This window comes from Neoarius graeffei, chromosome 17, assembly GCF_027579695.1.
Source record: "Neoarius graeffei isolate fNeoGra1 chromosome 17, fNeoGra1.pri, whole genome shotgun sequence".
In the NCBI taxonomy this organism is placed as follows: domain Eukaryota; kingdom Metazoa; phylum Chordata; class Actinopteri; order Siluriformes; family Ariidae; genus Neoarius; species Neoarius graeffei.
The window spans coordinates 5,025,062-5,052,938 of NC_083585.1; the positions used below are offsets into that span (position 1 = coordinate 5,025,062).

At 39.8% G+C, this 27,877-nt stretch overlaps 1 protein-coding gene across 1 annotated transcript; it reads right to left on the minus strand.

The window, feature by feature from the left end:
* Positions 1-17,183: 17,183 nt before the first annotated feature.
* On the minus strand, positions 17,184-19,666 carry LOC132864567 (E3 SUMO-protein ligase ZBED1-like). The gene is made up of 3 exons (XM_060897999.1): positions 19,002-19,666; positions 18,672-18,821; positions 17,184-17,246 (listed from the first exon to the last, which is right to left on the minus strand). Exons 1-3 carry the CDS (start codon positions 19,623-19,625, stop codon positions 17,184-17,186), a joined length of 837 nt encoding a protein of 278 aa, XP_060753982.1. The 5' UTR covers positions 19,626-19,666.
* Between the last annotated feature and the right edge of the window lie 8,211 nt (positions 19,667-27,877).

The following is a 27,877-nucleotide window of genomic DNA, read 5'->3' on the forward strand; positions in this document are numbered from 1 at the left end:
CACAGTAGTACGGCAGGCCAGAGTTCCAAAAACTCTTAACTTTACACTGATAAGTGGAAAATAATTCTCCCAGCCACACACACAAGTCGCCTGGTTGGGGAGAGAGCTCCCTTCCTTTGCTCTCTCTCTCCTTATATAGGGCACGGTCACTGGGGAAGACACACAAACACAGATTAACAGACATCAGGTGCAGTGATTCTATGGATACTATTGTTATATTATAACAAAATCAGTGGAATATTTAGGCAAGTATATTCTTCAAAGCTACATTTTCGTCTAATTTTTATAAAAAAAATTTTTTGCCACTTGTATCATAGATTACAAAATATGGCATCAAATAGATACACATTATTGTTAAATTCTGTTGCTTTTCTATGTAAAATCTATGTAAAAAATGTGTTGTTTTTTTTTTGCTCCTCCTACTCAAGCGAGTAGGATGCTTCTTTGCTTTGCTCCTGTTTTCTTGATCTTTATTTCTATACTTTATTTTCTCATTTAATTTCCACTATTTTTTTCATTTTATTTTTCATCTTTATAAGCTTTTAATTTAATTTTAATTTAATTTCCACTTTTTTCATTTTATTTTTCATCTTTATAAGCTTTTAATTTAATTTTAATATAATTTTCACTATTTTTTTTTTCATTTTATTTTTCATCTTTATAAGATAAGTTAGTTTTTAAAACAAAATGCCAGGGAGCAAAAAATCCTGCAGAAAATGCATGGAACTAGAACAGAGGATTTCTATTCTGGAATCAAAGATTGATGCTCTGCCAAAGACGGACGAATTAAAAGCGATATCTCAGGAAAGGAGTACAGAAACAGTGGCTGAGAATGCAGAGATTGCACTCCGACAGACCGATGGCATTGCAGATCAAGTGGATGAATTCATCAATCAAGCTGGGCAAAATGTGAGTACAGAAAACTGGCAAATGATGGGTGGCAAGCCCAAAAATAAAAACAGAAGAGTAATTACTTCAACACCAGCTCGTTCTACAAATTACAATAGGATCTACAATCCTATGGAAAATCCACAGCCCATAAGGCTGCAGAACAAATTTGAATGCCTCAGGGATGTGGAAGAGGATTTGTCAAGCGGACAAACACATAGTAAAAAGAGATCGCACCAAGATAGAAGAGCTGTGGGAAGAGGCAAAAAGCAGCTCGTAACACCACCTGATCCCACAACCCTTGTTCTTGGTGATTCCACTGTAAGACAATTAAAAGGTTATGGGATGATTATCTGTTGCCTTCCAAATGCATCCATCTCTGACACCAAAGACAGCATTTTGAAACTCATGTCCGAGCATAAAACTATTAAACGTATTGTTGTGCATGTGGGAGCAAATGATGTTTTCAGAGAACAGCTGTTTGTCCAAGATGATTTCAGAAAACTTTTTTCTGAGCTCTATAAGACTGGAATTCAATCTTTTATCAGTGGCCCACTTCCAGCGAGAGGAAGTTTTGCTTTTTCTCGACTCTTCAGTCTTAATACCTGGCTTGGAAAAACTTGTTTTTCATTTGGTATGAACTTCATAGACAATTTTAACCTTTTCTGGAATCGCAGAGAATTTTACAAGCCAAATAGCACTGAACTCAGCTGGATTGGAGCCAAAGTCTTAGTAGACCATTACAGACTTGCAATCTTTTCTCAGCCAGCATTGAGGAAAACAGTTGATAAGATGTCGCAGACTGACATAGTTACAAAGCCTAAACAATCATCTTTGCAAGTCGTCATCAAGGACACAAACATCTGACCTACAAGACTGCCAACATTCAAAGACAGACTGCCAAAAATCAGAGGACCCCATTTCGTCATTTCTATCTTCCCCTCGGATGGATTTCCCAAATAGCATGAAAAAATTGCTCCCAATGGCTACACTCTCTTTTTCCAGCCCAAATCTGTCGCGACAAGCAGTGTATCCAGTTCATCAAAATTGTGTTCACCCAGGACTTTCAGCTGGCTACAAATCTTTTTCACCATTAAAAAGATACATGTCATCTCCAATCCTTTCACCCTCAAACCAAATGAAACATTTAGAAAGTCTTGTTTGATGTACTCTGGGTCCCTGCGAATGGGTGTAGTTTTAAAAACCAGCTGGGACCCAATGTGCCTATGCCATTCTCTATTCCTGTGTTGATAAGAAACAGAAAACTTAGAGCACATTTAACCCTGGGGGTGAACCAATCTAATCTCCTTCCTGTTTTAAAACAACATCAGAGTGCACAAGCAGATATTACTTGTAGACTTTCTGTAAAGCTAGCTCTTCTGAACGTTAGATCACTTTTAAACAAGTCATTTTTAATTAATGATCTTATCTGCAAACACAACCTTGATTTTTCTTCAAACACAACCTTGCTTCTAACTGAAACTTGGCTGGATCAAGCAAATAGTGCTACCACCCTTATTGAAGCAGCTCCCCCAAATTTTAATTTTTTGAATGTTACCCGACAAGGGACAGGTGGAGGGATTGCAAATATATTCAGAGTCTCTTTTCAATGTAAACAATCCTCACTTGGTGATTTTACGTCCTTTGAACACTTATGTGCACTTGTGACATGCTCTCCTAACATATTATTATTAACTATTTATAGGCCTCCGAGACATTCAGCCAAAGTCTTTCTTGAAGAGTTTGGTGAACTGTTGTCAGTCATTTGCTTAGAGTTTGATTGTCTTATTATATCTGGGGATTTTAACTTGCATGTAGATAATACTGATAACATTTATACCAAAGAACTACTTGCAATTATTGACAACTTCAACCTAGTACAACATGTACAGGGGCCGACCCACTCTCGTGGTCATACTCTTGACCTCGTCATCACAAAGGGTCTTACTGTTTCTACTACTGTTGTTGACCTGGCCTTATCCGATCATTTCTGTGTTTTCTTTGATGTTTCTATGTCTCCTCACATTCAGAACAGCTCAACGACTATAGGTAGGAGAGTCATAAAAGACAACATATGTGCTCTCTTTGAGCAAGCTCTCTCTCAGAACTCAACCAAAATGTCAGACTCTGTAGATGATTTACTGGAAATTTGTAATTTAAATATGACCCAAATTATGGATGATATTGCTCCATTCAAAATCAAAAGAGTCAATGATAAGCAGAAAGCACCATGGAAGCAGTACCCGGCTGTTAAACTGCTAAAGAGAGAATGTAGAAAGACTGAAAGAAAATGGCGCAAATCTAAACTTCACATCCATTATCAAATCCATAAAGAGATGCTTTGTAATTATAATTATGAAATTCGTAAAGCAAGACAGTCTTTCTTCTCCAACATCATCAGCAGGAATATGAACAATGCCCGTGTGCTATTTTCAACAGTAGAGAAGCTAACTGATCCCCCACCACAATTAGCACCTGAACTTCTCTCAGTTAATAAATGCAATGAGTTTGCATCCTTTTTCAAAGGTAAAATTGATAAAATACGGCAGAATATTTCTCATAATATATCTCAGTTGCAAAAAATTGAAAAACTGCAGTCACCAATGACACAGATAGATAACTTTAACACAATGTCAGAATTTTGTTTAATTGATTATGAGACTCTTGAAAAACTGTACAAAATCTCAGTTCCTCAACATCTGAATTGGACATTCTGCCCACCAACTTTTTTAAGTCTGTTCTTCATCTTATAATTACAGATGTGCTTCAAATTATAAATACATCCCTAGAGACTGGCGTTGTTCCTGTGTCCCTAAAAAAAAGCCGTTGTAAAGCCCCTACTTAAAAAAAATAATCTGGATCCTTCAGTATTAAATAACTACAGGCCAATATCAAATTTACCATTCATCGGGAAAATCCTTGAAAAAATTGTCTTCAATCAATTAACTGCCTTCTTGATAACAAACAGCCGTTTTGATAATTTTCAGTCAGGATTTCGTGCCAATCATAGCACTGAAACAGCGCTGATTTAAAGTTATAAATGACATGCGTCTTAATACTGATGCAGGCAAAACATCGGTCCTGGTATTACTGGACCTCAGTGCAGCTTTTGATACTGTTGATCACAACATACTGCTATATCGACTTGAACACTGGGTTGGATTGACTGGTAAAGTTATCAATTGGTTAAAATCATACTTAAAAGATAGAACCTTCTTTGTTACCCTGGGTAATTGTTCCTCAACGTCAATGTCCTTGACCTGTGGTGTCCCCCAGGGGTCGATTCTTGGACCATTACTTTTCAACCTTTATATGCTCCCACTTGGGCAAATTATCAATAACAATTCAATTTTGTATCACTGCTATGTAGATGACACCCAAATTTATTTTGCTCTATCACCTAATGATTATGCCCCCCTTGAATGTCTCTACCAGTGTATCGATCAAATCAACAGCTGGATGTCACAAAATTTTCTTCAGCTGAACACAGATAAAACAGAAGTAATTCTATTTGGAAAAAAAGATGAAAGACTCAGGATTACCACTATTCTTGACACAAAAGGGATTAAAACTAAAGAAATGGTTAAAAATCTTGGTGTTTTCATTGACAGCGAGCTAAACTTTGACAGTCACATGAATGCAATCACTAAAACGGCATTTTATCACCTAAAAAAGATTTCCAAACTAAGAGGACTTGTGTCAAAAAATGATCTGGAAAAACTAATACATGCCTTCATCTCTAGTAGGGTTGATTACTGCAATGGCCTTTTCACAGGCCTGCCAAAAAAGACCATCAAACGACTTCAGCTGGTTCAAAATGCAGCAGCTAGGGTTCTCACACGAACAAAAAGAACAGAGCACATTACTCCAATTCTAAGGTCCCTTCACTGGCTTCCAGTAAGCTACAGAATTGACTTTAAAACATTGCTGCTGGTGTACAAATCTCTAAATGGTACAGGGCCCAATTACCTCTCTGATATGTTGCAGCGGCCTAACCCAATCAGATCCACCAGATCGAAACAGAAAAATTTACTATTAAAACCAGTTGTTAAAACAAAGTATGGTGAAGCAGCTTTTAGCTACTATGCAGTGCAGCTATGGAACCAACTCCCAGAGGACATTAAAAATGCTCCTGCTGTTGGCAGCTTCAAATCTAGGTTAAAGACCAAGCTGTTTTCAGATGCTTTCTGTTAAATAATTAATATTGTCTTCTTTACATTTTTTATAATTTTTACTTTCTCTGCATGTTTCAAATTTACTTCAACTTTATTCTATTTTATTCTGCTGGTTTCTTTTTTTTTTCTTTTTCTCCTCCTATTTGAACTACTACATTTTATTTTTTTTATTTCTACTATTGTTTAATTCTTATTTTCTTTTAATTATTTTAATTAATTGTTTAATTCTTTTAATATTATATATTAGAATAAAAAAAATTATTTTATGTAATTTTATTCTCTATTGTTTACTGTTTTGTTTTTACTTCTGTAAAGCACATTGAACTGCCATTGTGTATGAAATGTGCTATATAAATAAACTTGCCTTGCCTTCTATAGCATCTTTAAATGTTAAAATCTCAACAGCTTCAGGGGGCTTCGCCCCCTGTACCCCCAGCAGAGGTACAAAGGGCTTGCAGCCCCCTTGACCCATGCTGATAGTTTCTTACATTCCTCTATTTTTTTCAATTACTGCTGGGATCCCTGGCTTAACCTCTGCCTACTACTCTTTCTTACTTGCCCCTTTCTCAGAAATGTATTGAGAGGGCTGTGCTTTCCTGCTGTCGGAACAGCCGCCATATGGTCTTCCGCCAGCTCGATGGCCTGATCCAGTGATGCCGGGCGATGGCACTGGACCCACTCCGCTGTTCCTACCGGAAGTCGGGCGATGAATTGTTCCAGCACCACCAGGTCGATGATTCCCTCGGCGTCGCGGTTGTCGGCCCTCAGCCACTGCCGGCAGGCGTCCCGGAGTTGCTGGCCAAACGCGAACGGCCGGCCGACCTCCTCCAGGCACAGCGCACGGAAGCGCTGCCGTTGCTGCTCCGGGGTGCACCCCACATGTTGGAGGACGGCCCTGCGGAGGTCAACGTAGACCAGCCAGCTGTCGGCGGGGAGCTGTAGCGCGGCCAGCTGCGCCTCGCCCATTAGAGGAGGGAGTAGATGCGCTGCACGCTGTTCCACCGGCCAACCCCATGTCTCTGCTGCCTGCTCAAAAAGAGCGAGGAAGGCTTCGGGGTCATCATGCGGACCTATCTTCGTGAGGGTGAGGTGGGGAGGGTCTGTGGCGGTGGTGATGGTGGACCCTGCCGACGCGAGCAGGTGTTAAAAAACCCTGTTATTTTAGCTTTTCAGCTTACATTTATTCTCCCACATATGCACGTGTGCGCGCACGCACACACACACACACACGTGTTTTGCTTGGGGGAGAGCCCCCTTCCTCTGCTCTCCCTCTCCTCTTATAGGGCATGGTCACTGGGGAAGACACACAAACGCAGGTTAATTCCCGTCAGGTGCAGTGATTCTGCCACTTACCTTCCCTGACTCCGCCCTCCATTCACACACCGACGCTTGACCACGCCCCCACTGCCACAATACATTAAAAAGAAAAGAAAAATCAATCATTCAATCAATCCCGGCAAGCCACAGGACAATCACACAAACCTTCTTTACTGAGCTAGGACAATAATTGTAGAGCTGACTGTGGAAACAACAATGGTGATGATAGTGATACGCGGTCATGTGGTTCCTCAGCCGCAAAAAGAAAAACAAAAACACGAGTCAGCATTTCAACTTTAAGTAACTTCATTACCAGCATGAGCAAACTTTTTTCTCTGGGGGCCACATTGTCGTTCCTGACTGTGATGGGGGGGCCGGGGTTGGGTCAGCTATATAACATACAGGGATGTGATTTTTCCACGAATTCGCGGAATTCCGCTTTTTTCACCTCAAAATTAAAAAAAAAAATTCAGATTTTTCGCTCAAAAATCCGCATTCATATCCTATTCGTTCCGACTTTCAGTAATTCCGTCACTGAGATGAAACGAGGTACGTGATTGGCCCATCGCTCTGTAACAACCAATAAACGCGCTTGTTAGATAGCTGTACGTAAGCTCGCTTCAAACGAAGAGTTGAAAGATGGCAGCCTCCGTGATCGAGCGTAAAGATGCACCTGATCATCAGTGTGGTGTGTGTTTTTAAAGTAAGTAAGCATGGGGAAGAAGAAAAAACAACCCAGCTCATTTCTTTCCCCATAATAAGCCTGTGAGTGGTGATGGTGTCACTGCACGCGCGACGGAGTGACGAAGGTTGCCGTGGCAACGGGGCCTCGCGCCATCTGTTGCTTCCTGGATGCACATGCGCACGCTATGAAAGCTGTGGCGAAAAGGTTAGCATCGGAGGCTAAACCTTCTGAGGAGAAAAGAAGGGGCGTTTTTTATTTGTTTGTTTTAGTTACGTCCGAAAAAACAGCAGTTTAAATCGCGGCTCTAGTTTACAAATCAAAATGGTTACTCAGTGAAAACAAAACAAAAGCTAGAGAGAGGGGGAGTGGTGGGAGTTTAACCCGGGAAAGTGAGTCTGTGAGGCGGCAGTGATGCTTGACCCCTCCTGCCTCCTCTCACTTTACCTCAGAGTCTCTGCCAACTTCATCACAGATTATTTCACCTTTTTCACTCGAAGTTAGTTTTAATTTTCGCTCAAAACTTTTCCCACAGCGTGGATGTAAGGTAATTATACACAATTTTGATTTGTTTATTCAATATTGAAATGTTAGTGCAAATAATACATACTTGCCAACTTTTCAAAATTCTCATGAGGGAGAAAAGTGCATGAAAGACATTTTCAATTGGCCGAGGGTCTGATGTGCGGTTGAAATGATAAAAACAGTGGATCCCAATTAATTGCAAACACATTTTTTGTGAATGTTGTTTCGTGAAAAAGTGATTTTTATTCTTGCATATGAAAATCCTCAAGTGAGTGAACACTGTACAGTTCTGTATATGAGTCAATTTCACAGAAAACGTATTTTTTTTTGTCCGGACGTGTTTTGTTTACATTTTGAGATTTCTAAAACCTTTTTATGGTCTCATATGATAAAACATTATCAGTTCTACCTTGCATTTCAAAATTTGACTACTTTGGTTCATAAATGTGCATTTTGTAACAAATTTTAGGGTTGAAAATGAGCAAAAATGGCTGTTCCACTGAAAAGAGACTTTTTTTTTCCAGACATGATTCTTAATGTTAGACAAAAGTGGAATTGAAACTTTTTCATGTTCAACGACAAGACTGTGGAAACCACAATGAACATATGATGTCACAAATTGAAAATGCCATTAAGAAAAGATCTTTTTCGATTTTTTGTTAATTTTTGTACCTGTCCCAGAGGTTTGTGTCAGTTCTGTTACCGTGATTAATCACATTACAAAAATAAATGCTCCCAAAAGCTATTATTGAAATTATTTGTTGCCAAGGATCTACATATTCTCACCTTTTATATGGATGGCAGAATTAACTGAATCTGAGAATATTTACTTAAAAATTTCAGTTTTGGTAAGTAGTCTATGCATGACTAATTTTTTTGTGTCAATCCTGTTACCCTGTCTAAACGGGGTGTGCAGTAACTTAATCAAATATTAGAAGTTGCCATACATAAGAAGCAAACCGGGAGACTACCAGGAGCAATAGAGTTTAATAAATAATGGTGGATGAATTCTTATGTTGCATCATGTTTGTTTGAAAAGGCACATTTAGATATGTTCAACTTCTACAGTAATTGAAAGTATAAATTTTGTTTTTCCTTATAAAATTTTCTATTTATTCTAATGCAGATGATTTAATTTAGAATGACATTTTTAGGTTTCATGTTTTGGCTTTTTGTCAGTTAAGAATCATTGAATTTACTATAGGGGCTCAGAGTTGCATGTTGGCCATTAAATTGGCTTGAATTTGTTCATCATGACAAGTTTTTTCTTGTGTTTTGCGCTTGCCATTTTAGTACAATTTTTAAGTCAGAAAACCCCAGAACCCAGGAGCTTCGGGGGGCTTCGCCCTCCCTTGTCCCCCCACCAGGGCACTGGCCTGGACCAGCTGGGGGCCTGTGGCCCCCAGACCCCCGGCTAAAATTTTCAGATAATTTCACCAGCCCCAAATCACATCCCTGAACATAGAATTGTATGACCCAGACAAATATGACCACCAGCAGGCCTCATTGTGTAGTAGAGATTACTAGCCTGGCACAGCCATCCACACTACTATATCCACACTACTATATCAACACTTGATTCCTGGCACGTATTTGTTTATCTTTACTAGTGGTTTGCAAAAGTAGTAATCGAGTCTTCACACTTTGTTTTAATTTGAAATACCACAGATATTCCATTTATTTATTTTCTAATAAAAATAACATCAAAGCTGTCAAGGTAAGAAACATCTGCCTAGTTGAGGTGATTGACACTGGCAAAGGTGAGTGGAAAATTATAAATTGTAGGTAGGCCTGTTGATAATAATATTAATAATAATTGTGTGCAGCACTTAATAAAGGTCAAATAAATAGGCCTATAAAATAAATACATTTTAAAAAAACAGTGAAATTATAATAATATGAGCAATAGATCAATAGATCACAACTGCTGTGATCGTGTCCTGCACGTCATTGCTCTCATCCATGGCCAAAGCAAAAAACTCGAATTCTGACGCTTTCTCATTCAGCTGGTCATACACGTTGTCCCCCAAATCTTCGGTTCGCCTGGTCATAGCAGGTGCGGAGAGACTCACCGCGTTGAGCGCATCCTTCTTGTTGGGACACACCTCCTCGGCCATAGCAAGCATGCATACTTTAACAAAGTCCCCATCAGTAAACGGCTTTCCATGGGTAGCTAGTAGGTGAGCTACCTTATAGGTAGCTCTGACAGCAGCCTGGTTGATCTGGGTTTGGCAAAGAATACATTCTGTTGTGCAGCCAGTCCGCATTTCATCCTCCGAATCCTGTCTTCTCTTGTTTGCCCTCGCAAACTAGCATACTCTTTGTGGCGGGTTTCGTAGTGACGACGTAGATTATATTCTTTGAAAACCGACACACTTTCTTTACATACAAGACAAACTGCACGGTCCTTACACTGAACGAAAAAATAATCGGGTGGTCCACTGTTCTTTAAAAACTCTGCACTCTCTGTCAGCTTTTCGCTTACCGCTAGCCATTTTGCTGTCCTGAACACTGACAGTTCTCTGCGCGTGCACTGCCTGTCACTGTTTGATCGCGAGCATATGACGAAAATTCGGAAAATATGAATAGTTCATTTTATAACTAAATATCAATTTTAATTGATAAAATCAACAAAATACAAGATGCAGACATGTTATTATTTGCCACAAAGCAATTTACAAAAAATAGGCCATGACCACTTTTGGGGATTGCCTCATAGGGTCAGTTCAAGTGGTGGGGGGCAGAGGGGCTGGGGGGCTGGTCAAAGGGGGGGTGGCGGGCCGGAGTCGGCCCGCGGGCCGTAGTTTGATGACCCCTGCTGTAATTGATGCAGTATGTGGTTTGGCATTGTCATGTTGGAAAATGCAAGGTCTTCCCTGAAAGAGACGTCATCTGGATGGGAGCATATGTTGCTCTAGAACCTGGATATACCTTTCAGCATTGATGGTGTCTTTCCAGATGTGTAAGCTGCCCATGCCACATGCACTAATGCAACCCCATACCATCAGAGATGCAGGCTTCTGAACTGAGCGCTGATAACAACTTGGGTTGTCCTTCTCCTCTTTTGTCCGAATGACACGACATCCCTGATTTCCATAAAGAACTTCAAATTTTGATTCGTCTGACCACAGAACAGTTTTCCACTTTGCCACAGTCCATTTTAAATGAGCCTTGGCCCAGAGAAGACGTCTGTGCTTCTGGATCATGTTTAGATACGGTTTCTTCTTTGAACTATAGAGTTTTAGCTGGCAACGGCTGATGGCATGGTGAATTGTGTTCACAGATAATGTTCTCTGGAAATATTCCTGAGCCCATTTTGTGATTTTCCAATACAGAAGCATGCCTGTATGTGATGCAGTGCCGTCTAAGGGCCCGAAGATCACGACCACCCAGTATGGTTTTCCGACCTTGACCCTTACGCACAGAGATTCTTTCAGATTCTCTGAATCTTTTGATGATATTATGCACTGTAGATGATGATATGTTCAAACTCTTTGCAATTTTACACTGTCGAACTCCTTTCTGATATTGCTCCACTATTTGTTGGTGCAGAATTAGGGGGATTGGTGATCCTCTTCCCATCTTTACTTCTGAGGCCATGTTTACATTAGACCGTATCTGTCTCGTTTTCTTCGCGGATGCACTGTCCGTTTACATTAAAACGCCTGGAAACGCCGGGAAACGGGAATCCGCCAGCGTACACGTATTCAATCCAGATCGTGTCTGGTCCGGTGCTGTGTAAACATTGAGATACGCGGATACGCTGTGCTGAGCTCTAGCTGGCGTCGTCATTGGACAACGTCACTGTGACATCCACCTTCCTGATTTGCTGGCATTGGTCATGTGACGCGACTGCTGAAAAACGGCGTGGACTTCCGCCTTGTATCACCTTTCATTAAAGAGTATAAAAGTATGAAAATACTGCAAATACTGATGCAAATACTGCCCATTGTGTAGTTATGATTGTCTTTAGGCTTGTCATCCTTCCACTTGCAAGTGGTAAGTGATATGCGCTGGGATCACACACACAGCGGCTCAGTCCCGAAAACACTGCTTGTGCACTTCACTCGCGCGCTCTGTGAGCTGCGCAGGGCCGGAGTGCGCACCCTCCAGAGGGCACTCGCTGTTCAGGGCGGAGTGATTTGGAGCGCAGGATGCCTGCGGAGCCGAGCGTATCCATGTATTGGTGTTGCTGTGTGCACGCGAATCGTGTATTGGTGTTGCTGTGTGCACACTAATCGTTTTAAAAACGTTAATCTGATGATCCGCTGATACAGTCTAATGTAAACCCCACCTGAGAGCCGCTGCCACTCCAAGATGCTCTTTTTATACCCAGTCATGTTAATGACCTATTGCCAGTTGACCTAATGAGTTGCACTTTGGTCCTCCAGCTGTTCCTTTTTTTTACCTTTAACTTTTCCAGCCTTTTATTGCCCCTGTCCCAACTTTTTTGAGATGTTGCTGTCATGAAATTTCAAATGAGCCAATATTTGGCATGAAATTTCAAAATGTCTCACTTTCAACATTTGATATGTTGTCTATGTTCTATTGTGAATACAATATCAGTTTTTGAGATTTGTAAATTATTGCATTCCATTTTTATTTACAATTTGTACTTTGTCCCAACTTTTTTGGAATCGGGGTTGTGTGTGTATATATACACAAAAATACTTACTTTTTATATAATATATCCGAATGTATCCATACCCACATATATACACTTTATATTATCAATAGCATGTGATTGTAATTCCTCCTCCCTATACCTCATAAAGATCTGTTCCTTATGCCTTTTTTTGAACTGGTTTATAGTTGTACATTTCATGAGCTCCACATTCAAACTGTTCCATAGCTTTACTCCACAAATAAAAATACTGAACATTTTTAACGTTGTCCTAGCACTGCGAATTTTATATTTCAATTTCCCCCGAAAATTATAGCCCCCCTCTCTATCCGAGAACATTATTTGGATATTCCTTGGTACTTTATAATTCCTTACTTTGTACATTACTAAGGCAGTTTTATATTCTATAATATCCCTGAATTTTAAACATTTTTGAATTTAAGAATAGTGAATTAGTATGATCTCGGTAACTATGAATTATTCTTATAGCTCTTTTTTGAAGTATAGTTATTGCATAAAGTGAACATTTATATGTATTTCCCCACACCACTGAGCAGTAATTTAAGTACGGTAAAACCAGGGAACAGTAAAGAATGCGGAGTGAATTATAGTCCAGGACGTGCTTAGCTTTACTCAACACAGATATGCTTCTTGATAGTTTCATTAGTATGTATTTTATATGTGATTTCCAATTAATTCTATCATCTATTATTACCCCAAGAAAGTTATTAGAAACTCTTTCAATATCAACACCATCTACTTGTACATTTATTGCCCTATTTATTTTATAATTATTAAATAACATGATTTTTGTTTTCGGCAGATTTAATGATAATTTATTTCGATCAAACCAACTTTTTAACCTGCACAATTCTGAAGAGATTGTTTGTTTTCTATGTAAATTTGTTCCAGAACAAAACATATTTGTGCCATCTGCAAATAATACCATCTTAAATATCTTTGATACATTGCACATATCATTTATATAAAGAATAAACAGTTTAGGACCCAATACTGACCCCTGGGGGACACCACAATCAATATTCAAACGAGTTGAGACAGAGTCACCCAACTTCACAAATTGTGTCCTGTTGCTCAAATTATTTTTTATCCAATTTAATACAGCTCCCCTTATCCCATATTGTTCCATCTTATTAATTAATAGATCATGATTAATAGTATCAAAAACTTTTTGAAGATCAATAAATATCCCAGTGACATATTTCTTATCTATAGAGTTACTGATTTCTTCAATTGATTCCATTAGTGCCATCTCTGTTGATCTATTTGCTCTAAATCCATATTGACTATCATTGAGTAGTTTGTATTTTTCAATGAATTTATCTAATCTGTTATTGAATAGTTTTTCAAGAATTTTGGAGAGTTGAGGAAGTAAAGAAACAGGTCTATAGTTTGTGAAGTTTTGTCCCCAGATTTATACAATGGAATTACTTTTGCTATTTTCATATTGCTTGGAAATGTACCGGTTTGAAATGACAAGTTACAGATGTATGTTAATGGTTTAGAAATCCCCCCAATAATAGTTTTCACTCGTTTCATATCAATATCATTACAATCTGTGGATATTTTATTACTACATTTATTAACTATATCAATAATTTCCTTCTCATCTACTGGTGTAAGAAACATAGAACAAGAATTCCTCTTTATAATATTATCTATACAATCATCATTTGTTACTGGAGCAGAGATATTTTTAGCTAGTCTTGGTCCAACATTAACAAAAAAATTATTAAAACTATTAGCAACTACATCCATGTTATAATTTTCAATACCTTTGTCATTAAAGTATTTAGGGTAATGTATTTGTCCAGAGCCATCTTTAATAATACTATTTAATATAGTCCACATTCCTTTAATATTATTTTTATTATATATTAATTTACCATAATAATCCTTCCTACATCTTATGATACTCGTTAACTTGATTTTATCTCATCATATATGCGTCACTTCCGGTTGTGAGTGGACGCTGGCGCGCGTCTGGCTGCTGCTGCTCCCCGGAATTCGGAATTCGTTTGTGGCTACTTTTAAAACTTTGTTGTGGGCTAACTCTGGCTATTTTTTGCACTATTGGTGCAGATAACTAACTACTTCACTCATCTCATGAGTCAGACTTGCTCCTGATTACTTTTCTGGATGAGATTTGCTGGTCTGTTTACCTCTGCGATGGCCTGTTCTACCTGTGCAACTCTGCCTGTGGATTACGAGTAGACTGTGTTGCTACTGTGGATTACTTGTGGGCTGTATTATATCTGGACCATCTGTCTCCATGGGATGCTCTGGCGGTGTGCCTGCTTGTGCTTTTCTGTGCGAGCCCTCTCGTGAGTATTCTGCTGGGTCTGCTTGGTAAGTGCCTTGCTTGCTATTTTAGTGGGTGAGTCTCCTGCTTATGCATGTCGGTGGTTACTCGTGTTGGCTAACGTACTAGATACGCATGTAGGTTTTATCTGTGCGAGCCCTCTCATGGTTCTCTGCTGGGTCTGCTTGGTTGGTGACTTGCCTGCTACTTTAGTGGATGAGTCTCTTACTTAGGTGGCTCGGTGGTCACTCGTGTTGGCTAACGTAATAGATTCTGCTTACTGGCTACCGCCACAGATTAATGTCCGTTGTGAATAAATCAGTGACTGATTCCCACCCCTCCGATGCAACCTTCGATGGTGTTGCTCTGGCTCCTGGTTGAGCTTTGGCTGCTGTCACTAAAGCCCAGTCAAATTCCGCACAAACTGTTGCACTTGTTAACCATGGTGAAATACTCAGCTGCGTTCTTGCATAGCCTACGTAAAGACTCTTATAAACTCTCCGATGCCCTTAAAATGCACCAACACCTCGGCATTCTGCGTCGTCGGCCTAAATACATGCACAGAGGCTCTCACAGGAAGTTTGCTCGTTTTTCTCACCCCAACAACATTGACTCTGTTTGGAGCCGGTGTTGCAACCACACCGGTCCTGATGCTGTGAAGCGTAATGCGAATCAGGACAATCTATGCGCTGTAAAGTTTACCAAGCCCTCTCCAATCTGCGGCTCAAATGCACTGGCGACGTTTGCTCTCTTTTTAATGTGCGATCCCTTAATAACAAAGGGCCGTTCATTAATGATGTAATTACAGACTTGGACTGTATGTGCCTAACAGAGACGTGGCAGCTTCCAAACGAACATGTATCGTTAAATGAAGCTGTACCTCCAGGCTATACTTTTCTTGATAAACCCCGCCTGTCAGGGCGTGGGGAAGGTTTGGCTGTAATACATCGCTCTGGTTTTAAGGTTGTGGCTGTGCCCCTGCAGGATTTTACATCTTTTGAGTGTCTTGGCCTAAGTTTTACTGGCAGCCAACCTCTACTCATTTTACTGGTGTATAGGCCTCCAAAGGCATCTTCTGTCTTTTATAAGTGAGTTTACTGAGCTGCTGTCCTCTGTATGTCCCAAGTACTCCTCCATCCTGGTTCTGGGTGATTTTAATATACATGTTGATTCTAATCATTGTAATTTTGCTAACCAATTTCTAAATGTTTTAAACTGCTTTGATTTTACCCAGCATGTTAATTTTCCTACACACTCAAAAGGTCACACTCTGGATCTCGTCTGCACTAGTGGTACATTGCCTTCTGACATCTCACCTAAAGACCTCTCTATCTCAGATCACATAGCTGTTCTTTTCTGTATGGCTATCCCTGAGCCTCAGCGCCGCCTCCGCCCCCTGCACTCCATCACATACCGGAACACTAGGAATATCAACACAACTGAGCTGGCTAGCTTACTACGTTCACAGCTTTCAGTGCAACCACTCAGTTCATGCTCTGATGACCTAGTGTTTTCCTATAACTCAATCCTCACCAGTACATTGAATCAGTTTGCTCCCCTGAAAACCCGCACTGTCTCCTTTTTACACTCAGCTCCTTGGTATACACCTGAGCTGAGGGCAATGAAGGCTGCTGGCCGAAGGCTTGAGCGGCTCAGTAAAAAGACTGGGCTCACTGTCCATGCACAAGCTTTTAAAGACCATGTTCTGGTTTACAAGGAGGCCCTAAACAAGGCTAAGTCCTTGTATTACTCCACTGTCATTGCAAGAGGTCAGAACAACCCCAGAGCCCTGTTTTCCACTATACATAAAATCCTCCAACCATCTAAATCCTTCCCACTTACTCCCTCAGCAGATCTCTGCTTTGATTTTCTAAATTATTTTGGAAATAAAATCAGCACCATCTACAGGCAGTTCCAGTCGCTCTCTTCTCCCACTCTGAGGGACGGTCCATCTCTGCCTGCAACACCTACTCAATCACTCTCCTGTTTCTCTGCTGTTGATGAGGAAACCGTCCATGATCTTGTCACCAAGGCAAGGCCTACCACCTGTTTCTTGGACCCCATGCCCACCCCTCTTGTCAAAGCCTGCCTGCCAGCTCTCTGTCCCCTTCTTGCCAAAATTATAAGTACATCTCTCCAGACAGGCGTGGTCCCCCACTCCCTAAAAACTGCAGCCATTACGCCTGTCCTCAAAAAATCTGGAGCAGTTGTGGATGATTTTAAGAATTACCGCCCCATTTCGAATCAACCATTCATTTCTAAACTGCTAGAACGTACTGTGGCCTCCCAGCTTCAAGACCACTTAACATCACACAGCCTGTGGGAGGAGCTTCAATCTGGCTTTAGGGCCAAGCACAGCACTGAAACGGCCCTAGTCAAGGTCGTAAATGACCTGCTGATTGCTGCTGACTCAGGCCACTTCAGCATCCTCCTACTGCTGGATCTAACAGCTGCATGTGACACTGTCTGCTACAGCACTCTTCACACGGCTGGAATCACTCTTGGGCGTCACTGGCACTGCACTTTCCTGGTTTAGGTCATATCTCACAAGAAGGGAACAGTTTGTCTCCATTGGTGATTTCTGTTCCCCTAGTGCGTGCCTCCCACATGGTGTTCCACAAGGTTCTGTCCTAGGTCCCTTGCTTTTCATCATCTATATCCTTCCCCTGGGTCACATCCTCCGTCAGCATGGCCTATATTTCCACTGCTATGCTGATGACACACAAATTTACATTCACACTAAACCCTCTCATCCACTCCCCCTCTCACAATTGTCCACCTGCCTGTCTGAAATTAGTAACTGGATGACACACAATTTTCTCAAACTCAATCATAAGACCGAAGCTATAGTCATTGCCACTCCAACACTGCTGAAGAAGTTAAATCTTGCGCAGTTCTCCATCCCAGGTTACTTCACCACCATCTCCTCTGAAGTGAAAAACCTGGGTGTCATCATTGACTCAGCTCTCTCTTTTGATTCACACATAAAACATTACTAAAACAGCATTTTTTCATCTCAAAACTATCTCCAAACTTTGCCCCTCACTCAGCCTCCCCACTGCAGAGACCCTAATTCATGCCTTCATCACCTCCAGACTTGATTACTGCAATGCCCTGCTCATTGGGCTTCCAAGTAAATCAATAAACAGACTACAACTAGGGCTGCTCGATATTGGGAAATATCAATATTGCGATATTTTCAGTCAATATTGATATCACGATATTTTAAACGATATTTTTTTTTTTGCCGATTCGTGTAAAGCTTGCGCCAACTCAAAGAGGATGGACTCAAATTCCTCCAATTTATCTCTTGCTTTTCCATTTAGTTTGCAAAATTAAAGTATTTAGGCATGCACTTGCTTTGATTCTACCGTCCTCTGCTGGCTTGTGTCTACCTCTATACCTTGTTGAGTGCTAAGCACATAGCCTAGTGTATATTATGGGACCTTTTTGTGAAGACAGTATATTTGTATTATGACTAAATTTTATTATTTTCTAAATGATACCTGCTAAAACACCTAGATATAGCCATACAAAAAGGGTCTATAAGCTCACATTTTGAAACAATCAAATTTGAAATAAAAAAAACTCATGTTTATCTCACTTAAAGGGGTTTATTAAGCATTTCTCACTATAACAAAACAAATATATTAAGAAAAAATGTAAGGTTTCCAATGTATACAAAACATGTCTATATTTATATGAAAACATTTATATGAAGAAAATAAAAAATAGACTTTGTTCTACTTTTTTCCAAAAATGCTGCATCCAAAAATAAAATGTTCCACTTTTGTATTTGTTACATTTTTTTCGTTAACACCCACCATTGAACTTGGAATGAACTTGAAATGAGCACCTGTCCTGAACTAGCAAATGCTGCTAAAGATTTTTTGCTAGAAACACCAGCCTGTTGACATGGTCAGGTTTCAAAGATGCTCGCAAGCAAGTGACAATGTTCCCACTAGTGCTGAAAACTCTCTCTGAAGAGGAACTTGTGGCAGGTATACACAAGTATTTTCTGGCAAGCTTTGAAAGACGTGGGTAGATGGCCTTCACATCTCTCCACCATATCATCGGGTCCTTCTCAGCATCTATTGTTTCGGACTGGAAGTAAGACTGGACCTCGAGAGAAATTACTTGGTCTTCTTGTAGGTGAGGCCCTGCACCCTGGTCTGGAGTGGCCTTGAAGAAGCTGGCCAGGAGCTTCCTCTTCTTGCTAGGAACATCTGTACCAGCAGCATCCTCAGTATCAGCAGGGGCCACAGTTGTCACTGAAGGGGCTTCCACCTTAGAGTCAAAAACACATAGAAAAACACATTCAACAGATGTGTGTTAATATATTAATACATACAACGCAATAACAACAACAGTAATGATAATAGTAATAATAATATACCATATAATAATACCACACAGTTAAACAATAATGTTGTATTAGTGCATTGTTATAAATTAAATTATTATTACCATAGCACTGGGAGCTCTGGCATCCCTCAGCTCCAGTTTCACTCGACTCACAATGGATTCCTTCTGGTCTTCATCCACATACTTCAACTTGAATCTTGGGTCTAGGGCAGACGCCATGTCAAGTAGCTCTTGTGTTTCACTGCCACTGTATTTCTCATTGAGGTAGCCCAGTATGTCATGCTTGATGGTTTTGGCAAGCAGTGTGTCATCTTCTTGATCTTTCAAGACTGAGTTATTGAAGAGATGCAGTGTTGGCTTCACAAGAGAGATGCTCACATATTTTTCTCCTGACAGCGCGTCTGTGAAATCAACCAGAGGGGCCAGTGACTTATTGACAGCTTCCAGTACATCGATGTCTTGCCAGGAGAGGTATAGATGTCGTTGTTTCCGGTCATTGGAAAGGACCTGGGCAATCGCCTTCTGTTGCTCAAGGATTCTGGCGACCATGGCCTGTCTAGATCCCCATCTGGTCGGGCATTCGGTCTTGAGGGCGTGCTGAGGCAGATTCAGTTGCTTCTGGGCTTCTTCAAGTTCCCTCTTCTTTTTCCAGCTGTAGCTGAAGCTACTGACCAACCTCTTACAGACTCCCATGGCACGGCTGATCTTGTCATCGGAATTCTTCATTGCATTTTCTAAGATTAAAGAAAAAAAAACACAAAGGTGTAAAATAGTTTGTATTTCACATTATTTGCCTTGTAAGGCCACCCACGACTGAACTGGAGGAAACCTAGGACTAATAATGAATTATACCACAGCGAGCTAACTGATTTAAAGCTCATTCAGATTAGGATAAGCAAAGATAAGATTAAAGCACAATGCATTTAATGTTAGTCTGTGCATCGTTTCTCAAAAGCATAATTGATAACCAGTTAACAACTTGGTAATCAGCTGTCTGTAGCTCATTCAAAAGAGTGTTTCGTCTTCAAAACAAGCCTTCCTTTACTTCATTATGAACATTTTAGCCAATTCGTCGACTGAATGTTTTATCATAATGTCCGTGTTTTTTGTTTGTTTGCTTGTTTTGAAGAGAACGACAAGTTCAGCCTAGCTAGCTACCTTCAAGTTGTCAACTAGTTATAGTTATTAGCAATGATGCGGTCGAAAACGCAACCACGAGAAAGCGGTTGTCCAGTTGACAGAGGTTAGGTACCATCACTTATGCCATTTAACAAAGGAATAATACACTGTAAAAAAAAAATCCGTTGTTTTTACGGAAAAATACTGGCAGGTGTGGTTGCCAGAATAATCCTGTTAAAAATACAGTGAAATGTAAACAACATTACAGAATAACTTGTACATTTCACTGGGATTCCATGTACAATTAATGATAACTAAATGTAAATTTTACAGGTATTCAATACATAACTGTTAATTTTACGGATATTCATTGTACAATAAAAAGCATGTAGGAATGAATTGCGAGTGTTCTCGATTATTGGTTTTTGTGGCTCCAAAATGATGGTTACAAGTAATGATGTACTAACTAGACAGATATTTTATTTGATTTAGAGTTTTACGAAATGTGCCGGAGAGCCTCTACTGACATTTTTTTTTTTAACAGGGCAATGATGTAATTTTAACTATCACATTCTGTTTTAGTATTACAGTTTGTCTGTGTTTAAACTACAACAATTTGTAAATTCTACAAAAAAATATGATCAATTCAACATATTCTTACTGTTAAATTAACAGTGGTATTTGGTTAGGAGTTTTACAGTATATTGATGTAAATTACACACTGCTTCATTGTTTTTGTATTTACAGTTTTTTCATGTCATGATTTTACATAAATTCACTGCTAATTCTACAGACATTTTTTACAGTGTAGCTACTCAGTACTCACCTATGGCCAAGTGCAGTCGATGCCCGAAACATTGGAGCCTCGTCCATCCATTGATTTGTGTAGCCAGGTTAACGTTCGCTGCGTTATCAGTGGTGATGCAGACCAACTTGCTTTCGTCTAATCCCCATTGCGCCAGAGATTCCCTCAATATGTCCGCGATGTTTTGCCCTGTATGGTCTTCTGGCATGAAAGCCGTCTGCAGACACTTTACTTTTAAGTTGAGCTCGTTGTCGATGAAGTGCACAGTGAGGCTAATATATGGTTCGCTTGTACGGCTAGACCATAGATCCGTTGTTGCTGCGAAGTGATCCGCTTCCAACACTTCTTTTGAAACTTTCTCTCGGCAATTCTCGTACATCCCTGGCAGGACATTTCTGGTGAAATAATGTCGAGAGGGCAGAGCATAGCGTTTGTCAAGCTCTCTGATCATTTTCTTAAAGCCCTCGCCCTCGACTGTATTGATAGCCTGCATATCTTTGGCTAGAAAATAGCCGATGGATTCGGTCAATGCTTTGTGCCTCTCTGAATTTGTGGCGTACTGAGTTGCGTTGTACAGCGTGCCTTGAATTGATGACTGGGTGGTCTTGCTGGTTGAAGCGACGTTGGCCTGGTCCATTTTTTGTTTTTTCTTTACTAGGTCATCGTGAATTGCCCTGTGGTTTACCTTGAGGTGTGTGAATAAGTTTGATGTGTTGGCAAAAGGCGCAGACACCACTCGCCGGCAAATCCTGCATATAATTGTTTTCTGGTCTTCATCCTTCTCCTCAAACCCGAAATGGTCCCATACTACCGAACTTCTTCTCCCTATTTTGGCGACCAACTGAGCCTGCACTGATACTTCTCCTGCATCTTCCATTTCTAGCTTGCTAATGTCTTCACTCAACACAGAGACCGAAGAGAGCGCGCGAGACTGCAGAGCAGTTTTGAAGTCAATGACGTACCACACGCCGCGTTTTGATTAACCCATTCGCGGCCACGCCGGTGCCGTGGCAGTACAGATAAATGACAAAAATCGTTTATAATCGGTATTATTAATTTTCATATCGTTTGACGCCAATATCGTTATCGCGATTTAAATACGATATATTGCACAGCTGGAACTACAACACATCCAAAACTCTGCAGCTAGACTCCTCACCCATACTAGACCTTGGCATCATATCACACCCATCCTCCATCAGTTACACTGGCTTCCTGTTAAATTTCGCATCCATTTTAAAATCCTCCTCCTTGTTTACAAGGCCCAGCACAACCTAGCACCTACCTACCTCTCTAGTCTTCTCACTCCATACTTACCCACCCGAAATTTACGCTCCTCTGATACACTCCTTCTCACCACCCCCTCCACAAATCTCCGATCTATGGGTGATAGGGCTTTTAGTGTGGCTGGCCCCAAACTCTGGAACAGCGAGAGGCTGCGCGGGAACACGCTGAGAGCGAGAGCGGGCTGAGAGGCTGCGCGAGAACACGCTGAGAGGCTGCGCGGGAACACGCTGAGAGCGAGAGCGGGCTGAGAGCGGGCCCAGGCCGCGGCTGAAGCCTCAGATTTTCCTGTCACGCTGCTGCCGCCCCGCTTGTTCTTCCTGCGCTTCGCGACATGCCACCAAAAAAGAATACAGCACAGGTTGAGGAGGTCGACGATATTAAAAGATCGCTCGACATGTTGACGGAGGAGGTTTCTGCTGTTAGACAACAGCAGAAAACCATCATGAGCCTGGTGGAGGAAGTTAAAGCCTTGAGGCTAAAAATCACCGAGAAGGATAAGCGGATTAACTTGCTGGAGAACCGGGTGGCCGATCTGGAGCAATATACCAGAATGAACGACATCATAATCACCGGCTTGGAAGTGAAACCTCGTTCATATGCACGGGCAGTGGCGATGCGGAACGGAGAGGAGCCGAGCGAGGAGGACGCGGCATCGGTGGAGCAACAGGTGGCGGCGTTTCTCCGCTCAAAGGGAGTTGAGTTAGACAGGGAGAACATCGAGGCCTGTCACCCGCTCCCAAGGAGAAACGAGAAGACAAAACCGGCAATAATAGTTCGGTTTGCAAACAGAAAACACAAAAACGAACTGCTGAAACAGGGAAGACGGCTGAAGGGATCAGACGTTTACATCAATGAGCACCTGACAAAGAAAAATGCGGACATTGCCAGAATGGCCCGTTTACTCAGAAAACAGAAGAAAATACAATCAACATGGACTTCAAACTGCAAAATATACATCAAGTTAAATGGAACACCAGAACAAGCCAAAGTACTAGTCATCAGGGAGCTGGAGGAGCTGAGCAAATATTAACGAAACGTACAACAACAAGGTATCCTTAAACTACAGCCATGACAACTCCTGATAATAAACACACATTAGGTCTAGAAAACTTTGTATATACAGAACATAAAATACAGGACATAGAACATGATATTGATCCGGATAACAATTTACTCAATGATATAGAAAACAGCTGCAGTTATTACACAGATGAGCACTACAACACAACTTTCCAATCAAAGCATAACATATCAATCATCCACTTCAATAGCAGAAGCCTATATGCCAACTTCCACAATATTAAAGAATATTTGAAACAGTTTAAGAACCCATTCAACATCATAGCAATTTCAGAGACATGGATCAGCACTGACAGAGATGTGGATTTTGAGATGGAGGGTTATGATCTAAATCATATAAGCAGAGTGAAAAAGAGAGGAGGAGGTGTGGCAATATATGTGGACAAAGGATTGAAGTATAAGGTGGTGGAGAGTATGACAGCAGCTGTTGATAATCTGGTGGAATGTATCACAGTGGAAATTTGTATGGAAAAAGTAAAAAATATAATTGTGAGCTGTTTGTACAGAACTCCAGCATCAAGTATCGATATATTTGAAAACTGGATGGAAAACATGTTTTCTAACTCAGTGCAGAAGACTGTGTTTATCTGTGGGGATTATAATATTGATCTGTTAAATTCAAAAAAGCATAAAATGACAGAAGATTTCATAAATACAATGTACAGTATGGGTTTATACCCAAAAATCACCAAACCTAGTAGAATTACTTCTCATTGTGTCACATTAATAGATAATATATTTACAAACAGTATGGAAAATAATACAGAAAGTGGGCTTTTATATAACATCAGTGACCATTTGCCTGTATTTATTGTCTATCACTGTAATTACTGGAAACCTAAGGATATGAATCAGCTGAAATACAAACGGATAAGAACCGAAGAAAACATAAGGATACTTAAGAGTGAATTACTTAAACAGAACTGGAGAGTAGTATATGAGGAAGAAGATATTGACAAAGCATACAGTGGATTCCTAAATATCTTTAAAACACTATATGATAAAACCTGTCCTGTAAGGAAATACAATGATGGACAAAAACAAGCAAATGGTCCATGGATCACAAAAGGATTAAAAAATGCCTGTAAAAAAAAGAACACGCTGTATAGACAATTCATAAAAAAAAGAACTTTGGAGGCAGAAATTAAATATAAAAAATACAAGAATAAATTAACCAGCATTATGAGGACATGTAAGAAGGAATATTATAATAAATTATTAGATAGTAATAAAAATAATATGAAGGGGCTATGGAATGTACTGAATAGTATTATTAGGAATAGAGCTAAAAACAAAAACACAAGCTACCCTGATCATTATATTGAGAATGACAGATCAATAAATAATATGGAGGAAGTGGTAAATGGTTTTAATAGATTCTTTGTAAATGTGGGATCAGATTTGGCAGAAAAGATTCAAGATACAGACACACCTGGAGGGGCGAAGGCTGCTCGATGGGAGAGAAATCCTAAATCTATATTCCTTGGTGCAGTTGGCATAAAAGAGGTCATAGACATTGTAAGGAGAAGTGAAAGTAAAACCTCCACTGACTGGAATGATATTGATATGAGTTTAATAAAAAAAGTTATTGAAGAAATTGCAGAACCATTTACTCACATATGTAATATGTCTTTTCAATCTGGTAAATTTCCAAACAACATGAAAATAGCTAAAGTTATACCTTTATATAAATGTGGAGATAGACACCATTACACAAATTACAGGCCAGTTTCTTTACTCTCTCAGTTCTCCAAGATCCTCGAAAAACTGTTCACAGCAAAACTAGACAATTTCATTGAAAAATATAAACTTTTAGCTGACAGTCAATACGGATTCCGGAAAGACAGATCAACAACCCTGGCATTAATGGAACTTATCGAGAAAATCACAAATGGTATAGACAATAAAAAACATGTTATGGGAATTTTCATAGATCTAAAGAAAGCATTTGATACAATAAATCACGACATTCTATTCAAAAAATTAGAGAGGTATGGTATCAGAGGGGTTGGTTTGGACTGGGTGAGGAGCTACTTAAGTAACAGGCAACAATTTGTAAAAATTGGAGATCACACGTCTGAGTATTTGCCCATAACATGTGGAGTACCGCAAGGGTCTGTCTTAGGTCCTAAACTGTTTATATTGTACATTAATGATTTATGTAATGTATCAAGTATAATGAAATGCATATTATTTGCTGATGATACAAACATCTTTTGCGCCGGGGACAATGCACAGCAGCTTATGGAAACAATCACAACCGAAATGAATAAATTAAAAAGGTGGTTTAACATAAACAAATTGTCATTGAATTTGAGTAAAACAAAGATTATGTTATTTGGAAAATATAAGTCGAACCCTCAAGTTGAATTGAAAATTGACAACATAACCATAGAAAGAGTTTATGAAATAAAAATTCTGGGTGTGATTGTTGATCATAAAGTCTGCTGGAAACCGCATATTAATCATGTTAAAGCAAAAATAGCAAAGATTACTGCAATTTTGGGGAAATCAAGACACATTCTGGACTATAAATCACTACATACTCTGTATAATGCACTCATACTTCCATATTTGAGCTACTGTGTGGAGATATGGGGTAATACCTACAAATCTAACCTGCAGCCGTTATGCACATTACAAAAAAGAGCAATAAGAATTGTCAATAATACGGGATATCTTGAGCATACAAACGCATTATTCGTAAAAGCACACACTCTGAAATTCACTGATCTGGTTAAACACAAGACTGCACAAATTATGTATAAAGCAAGACATAACCTTCTTCCGGGTGAGGTACAAAATACGTTTATGGAAAGGCAGGGTGGGTATAACCTGAGAGGGGAAATGAATTTTAAGAGAGTAAATGTTAGAACAACTATGAAAAGTATGTGCATAACAGTCTGTGGGGTGAAATTGTGGAATGGTCTGGATAATGAGCTCAAAAATAGCACCAACATAAAACTGTTTAAAAAATTATATAAAAACATGTTAATAAAAATATATGAGAATGAGGACAGGCAGACTATATAGGTGATGATGAAATTGAGAGTAAGTCTGTGACTGGTCTTCTTGTATTTAGTGTATAGTTATAGGTATGTGTATATGTATGTACTGTATATATGTATTGTATGTGTGTCTATATGCATAACATAAGTATCTGTATATATGATTTGATTTGGTCGATATTATACCATGTCGGTATGTTTTGATATGTTGGTATGTTTTCTTTTTTGTTTATTGCTTTTGTTTTCTTTTGTATATATAGTTTATTATGGTGGAAAGTGACATTTGATTAGCGGTGGTATAGAGGGTTAGGATTGGATAAGTTATTACTTCTTCCTAATCCTTTCTGAACATTATGTTATTGCCTTGTGGCTACGCTATTCTGTTTGTTTATGATGATGTTTTGATTATTGTATTTTTTATTTAAATTTTTATATCTTTCTTCTTTATTGTTCAGAATAAAGTAATCAATCAATCAAACCACTTTCATTGCGTCAATGCACCTCCCTTTCATCTTTTAAAACCATGCTCAAAACTTATCTTTTTTTTCCACAATATTTTTATTTTATGTTCAGTTTTTAACACTTGCATACAGCCTTTACATTCATACATCTTCATTCAACTTCCATACTGTAGATCACTGCATTTATTTAGAAACAGACATAAAAGCAGAACAAAACATAACACTCAAAACAAGAATGCTCCTCCTGTCAAAGATGGTAATCTATATACAATCGAGTATTGTTTGTAATTAATGTAAATTAAAACGCGTATAGAAAAACAATATAAATCTTACAAAATTGGGAACTGCATTGTCCACAAAGACTAGTCATCCACTTCTTCGCCTGTTAAATCCAAGTCCTTAATGTAATTGATGAAAGGGCTCCATATGTCCTCAAATACATGCCGTTTAGCCTTTAATATGCAAGTTATTCTCTCTAATGGAAGGCTTGCTAACATCGGTCTTATCCATTGAGTAGTACTTGGTCTGTAAATCTTTTTCCACAATAATGCAACACATTTCTTAGCATAAAGCAAGCTGAGGTCTATAAATGCCCGCTCATTCCTACTATAATTGTTTCTCTGGGTATAAGCCCAACAAAAAAAGTTTAGGGTCCAGTAAGATTTGTTTTGAGATAATCTTCTCGATTAAAAACTTATCTTTTTACCAGTGGCGGCTCCTGAATTTTTTTCAGGGGGGGCAATTTTCCCCCGTTATGTCTACACGGACTGTAAATGTCCACAGGACTGAAGTAAATTGACCTAGGTAGTAAATCAATTGGCCGAACTTGTTTTTGCCTGGTAAATTCAGATATCAATATAGACAATATCTCTTCTCTCCACTGTGGCAACACGAAACAAGTTAAAGGTGGCAAACTAATGCCGCTTTTCCACTACAAACGCGGCTGAGCCGTGCCGTGCCGAGTCGAGCTGAGTCGAGCTGAGCGGGGCTGTTGGAGTTGCATTTCGACTACAACCGCGCTGAACCGTGCTGGCTGGAAGTGGGTGGACACATTGGGTGGAGTTAGCGAAAGTGGGTGGACGTCATGTGATGTCGTTAAGCAGCGCAAACAGTGACATCAGTGACAGTGGCGGAACAAGTCAGAGCCGGGCCGGGGGCGGGGCAAATGACCGGGCCCTTTATTAAAGCTTATCATAACATCATTTTAGGCTACAAAAT

Coding starts and splice junctions, on each gene's coding strand:
- LOC132864567 (XM_060897999.1), bottom strand. CDS start 19,625: ATGAAGAATTCCGATGACAAGATCAGCCGTGCCATGGGAGTCTGTAAG. Junction 18,822..19,001: donor CCAGAGCTCCCAGTGCTATG/GTAATAATAATT, acceptor TTTGACTCTAAG/GTGGAAGCCCCTTCAGTGAC. Junction 17,247..18,671: donor CTCACCTACAAGAAGACCAA/GTAATTTCTCTC, acceptor GTGTGTCATCAG/CATAGCAGTGGAAATATAGG.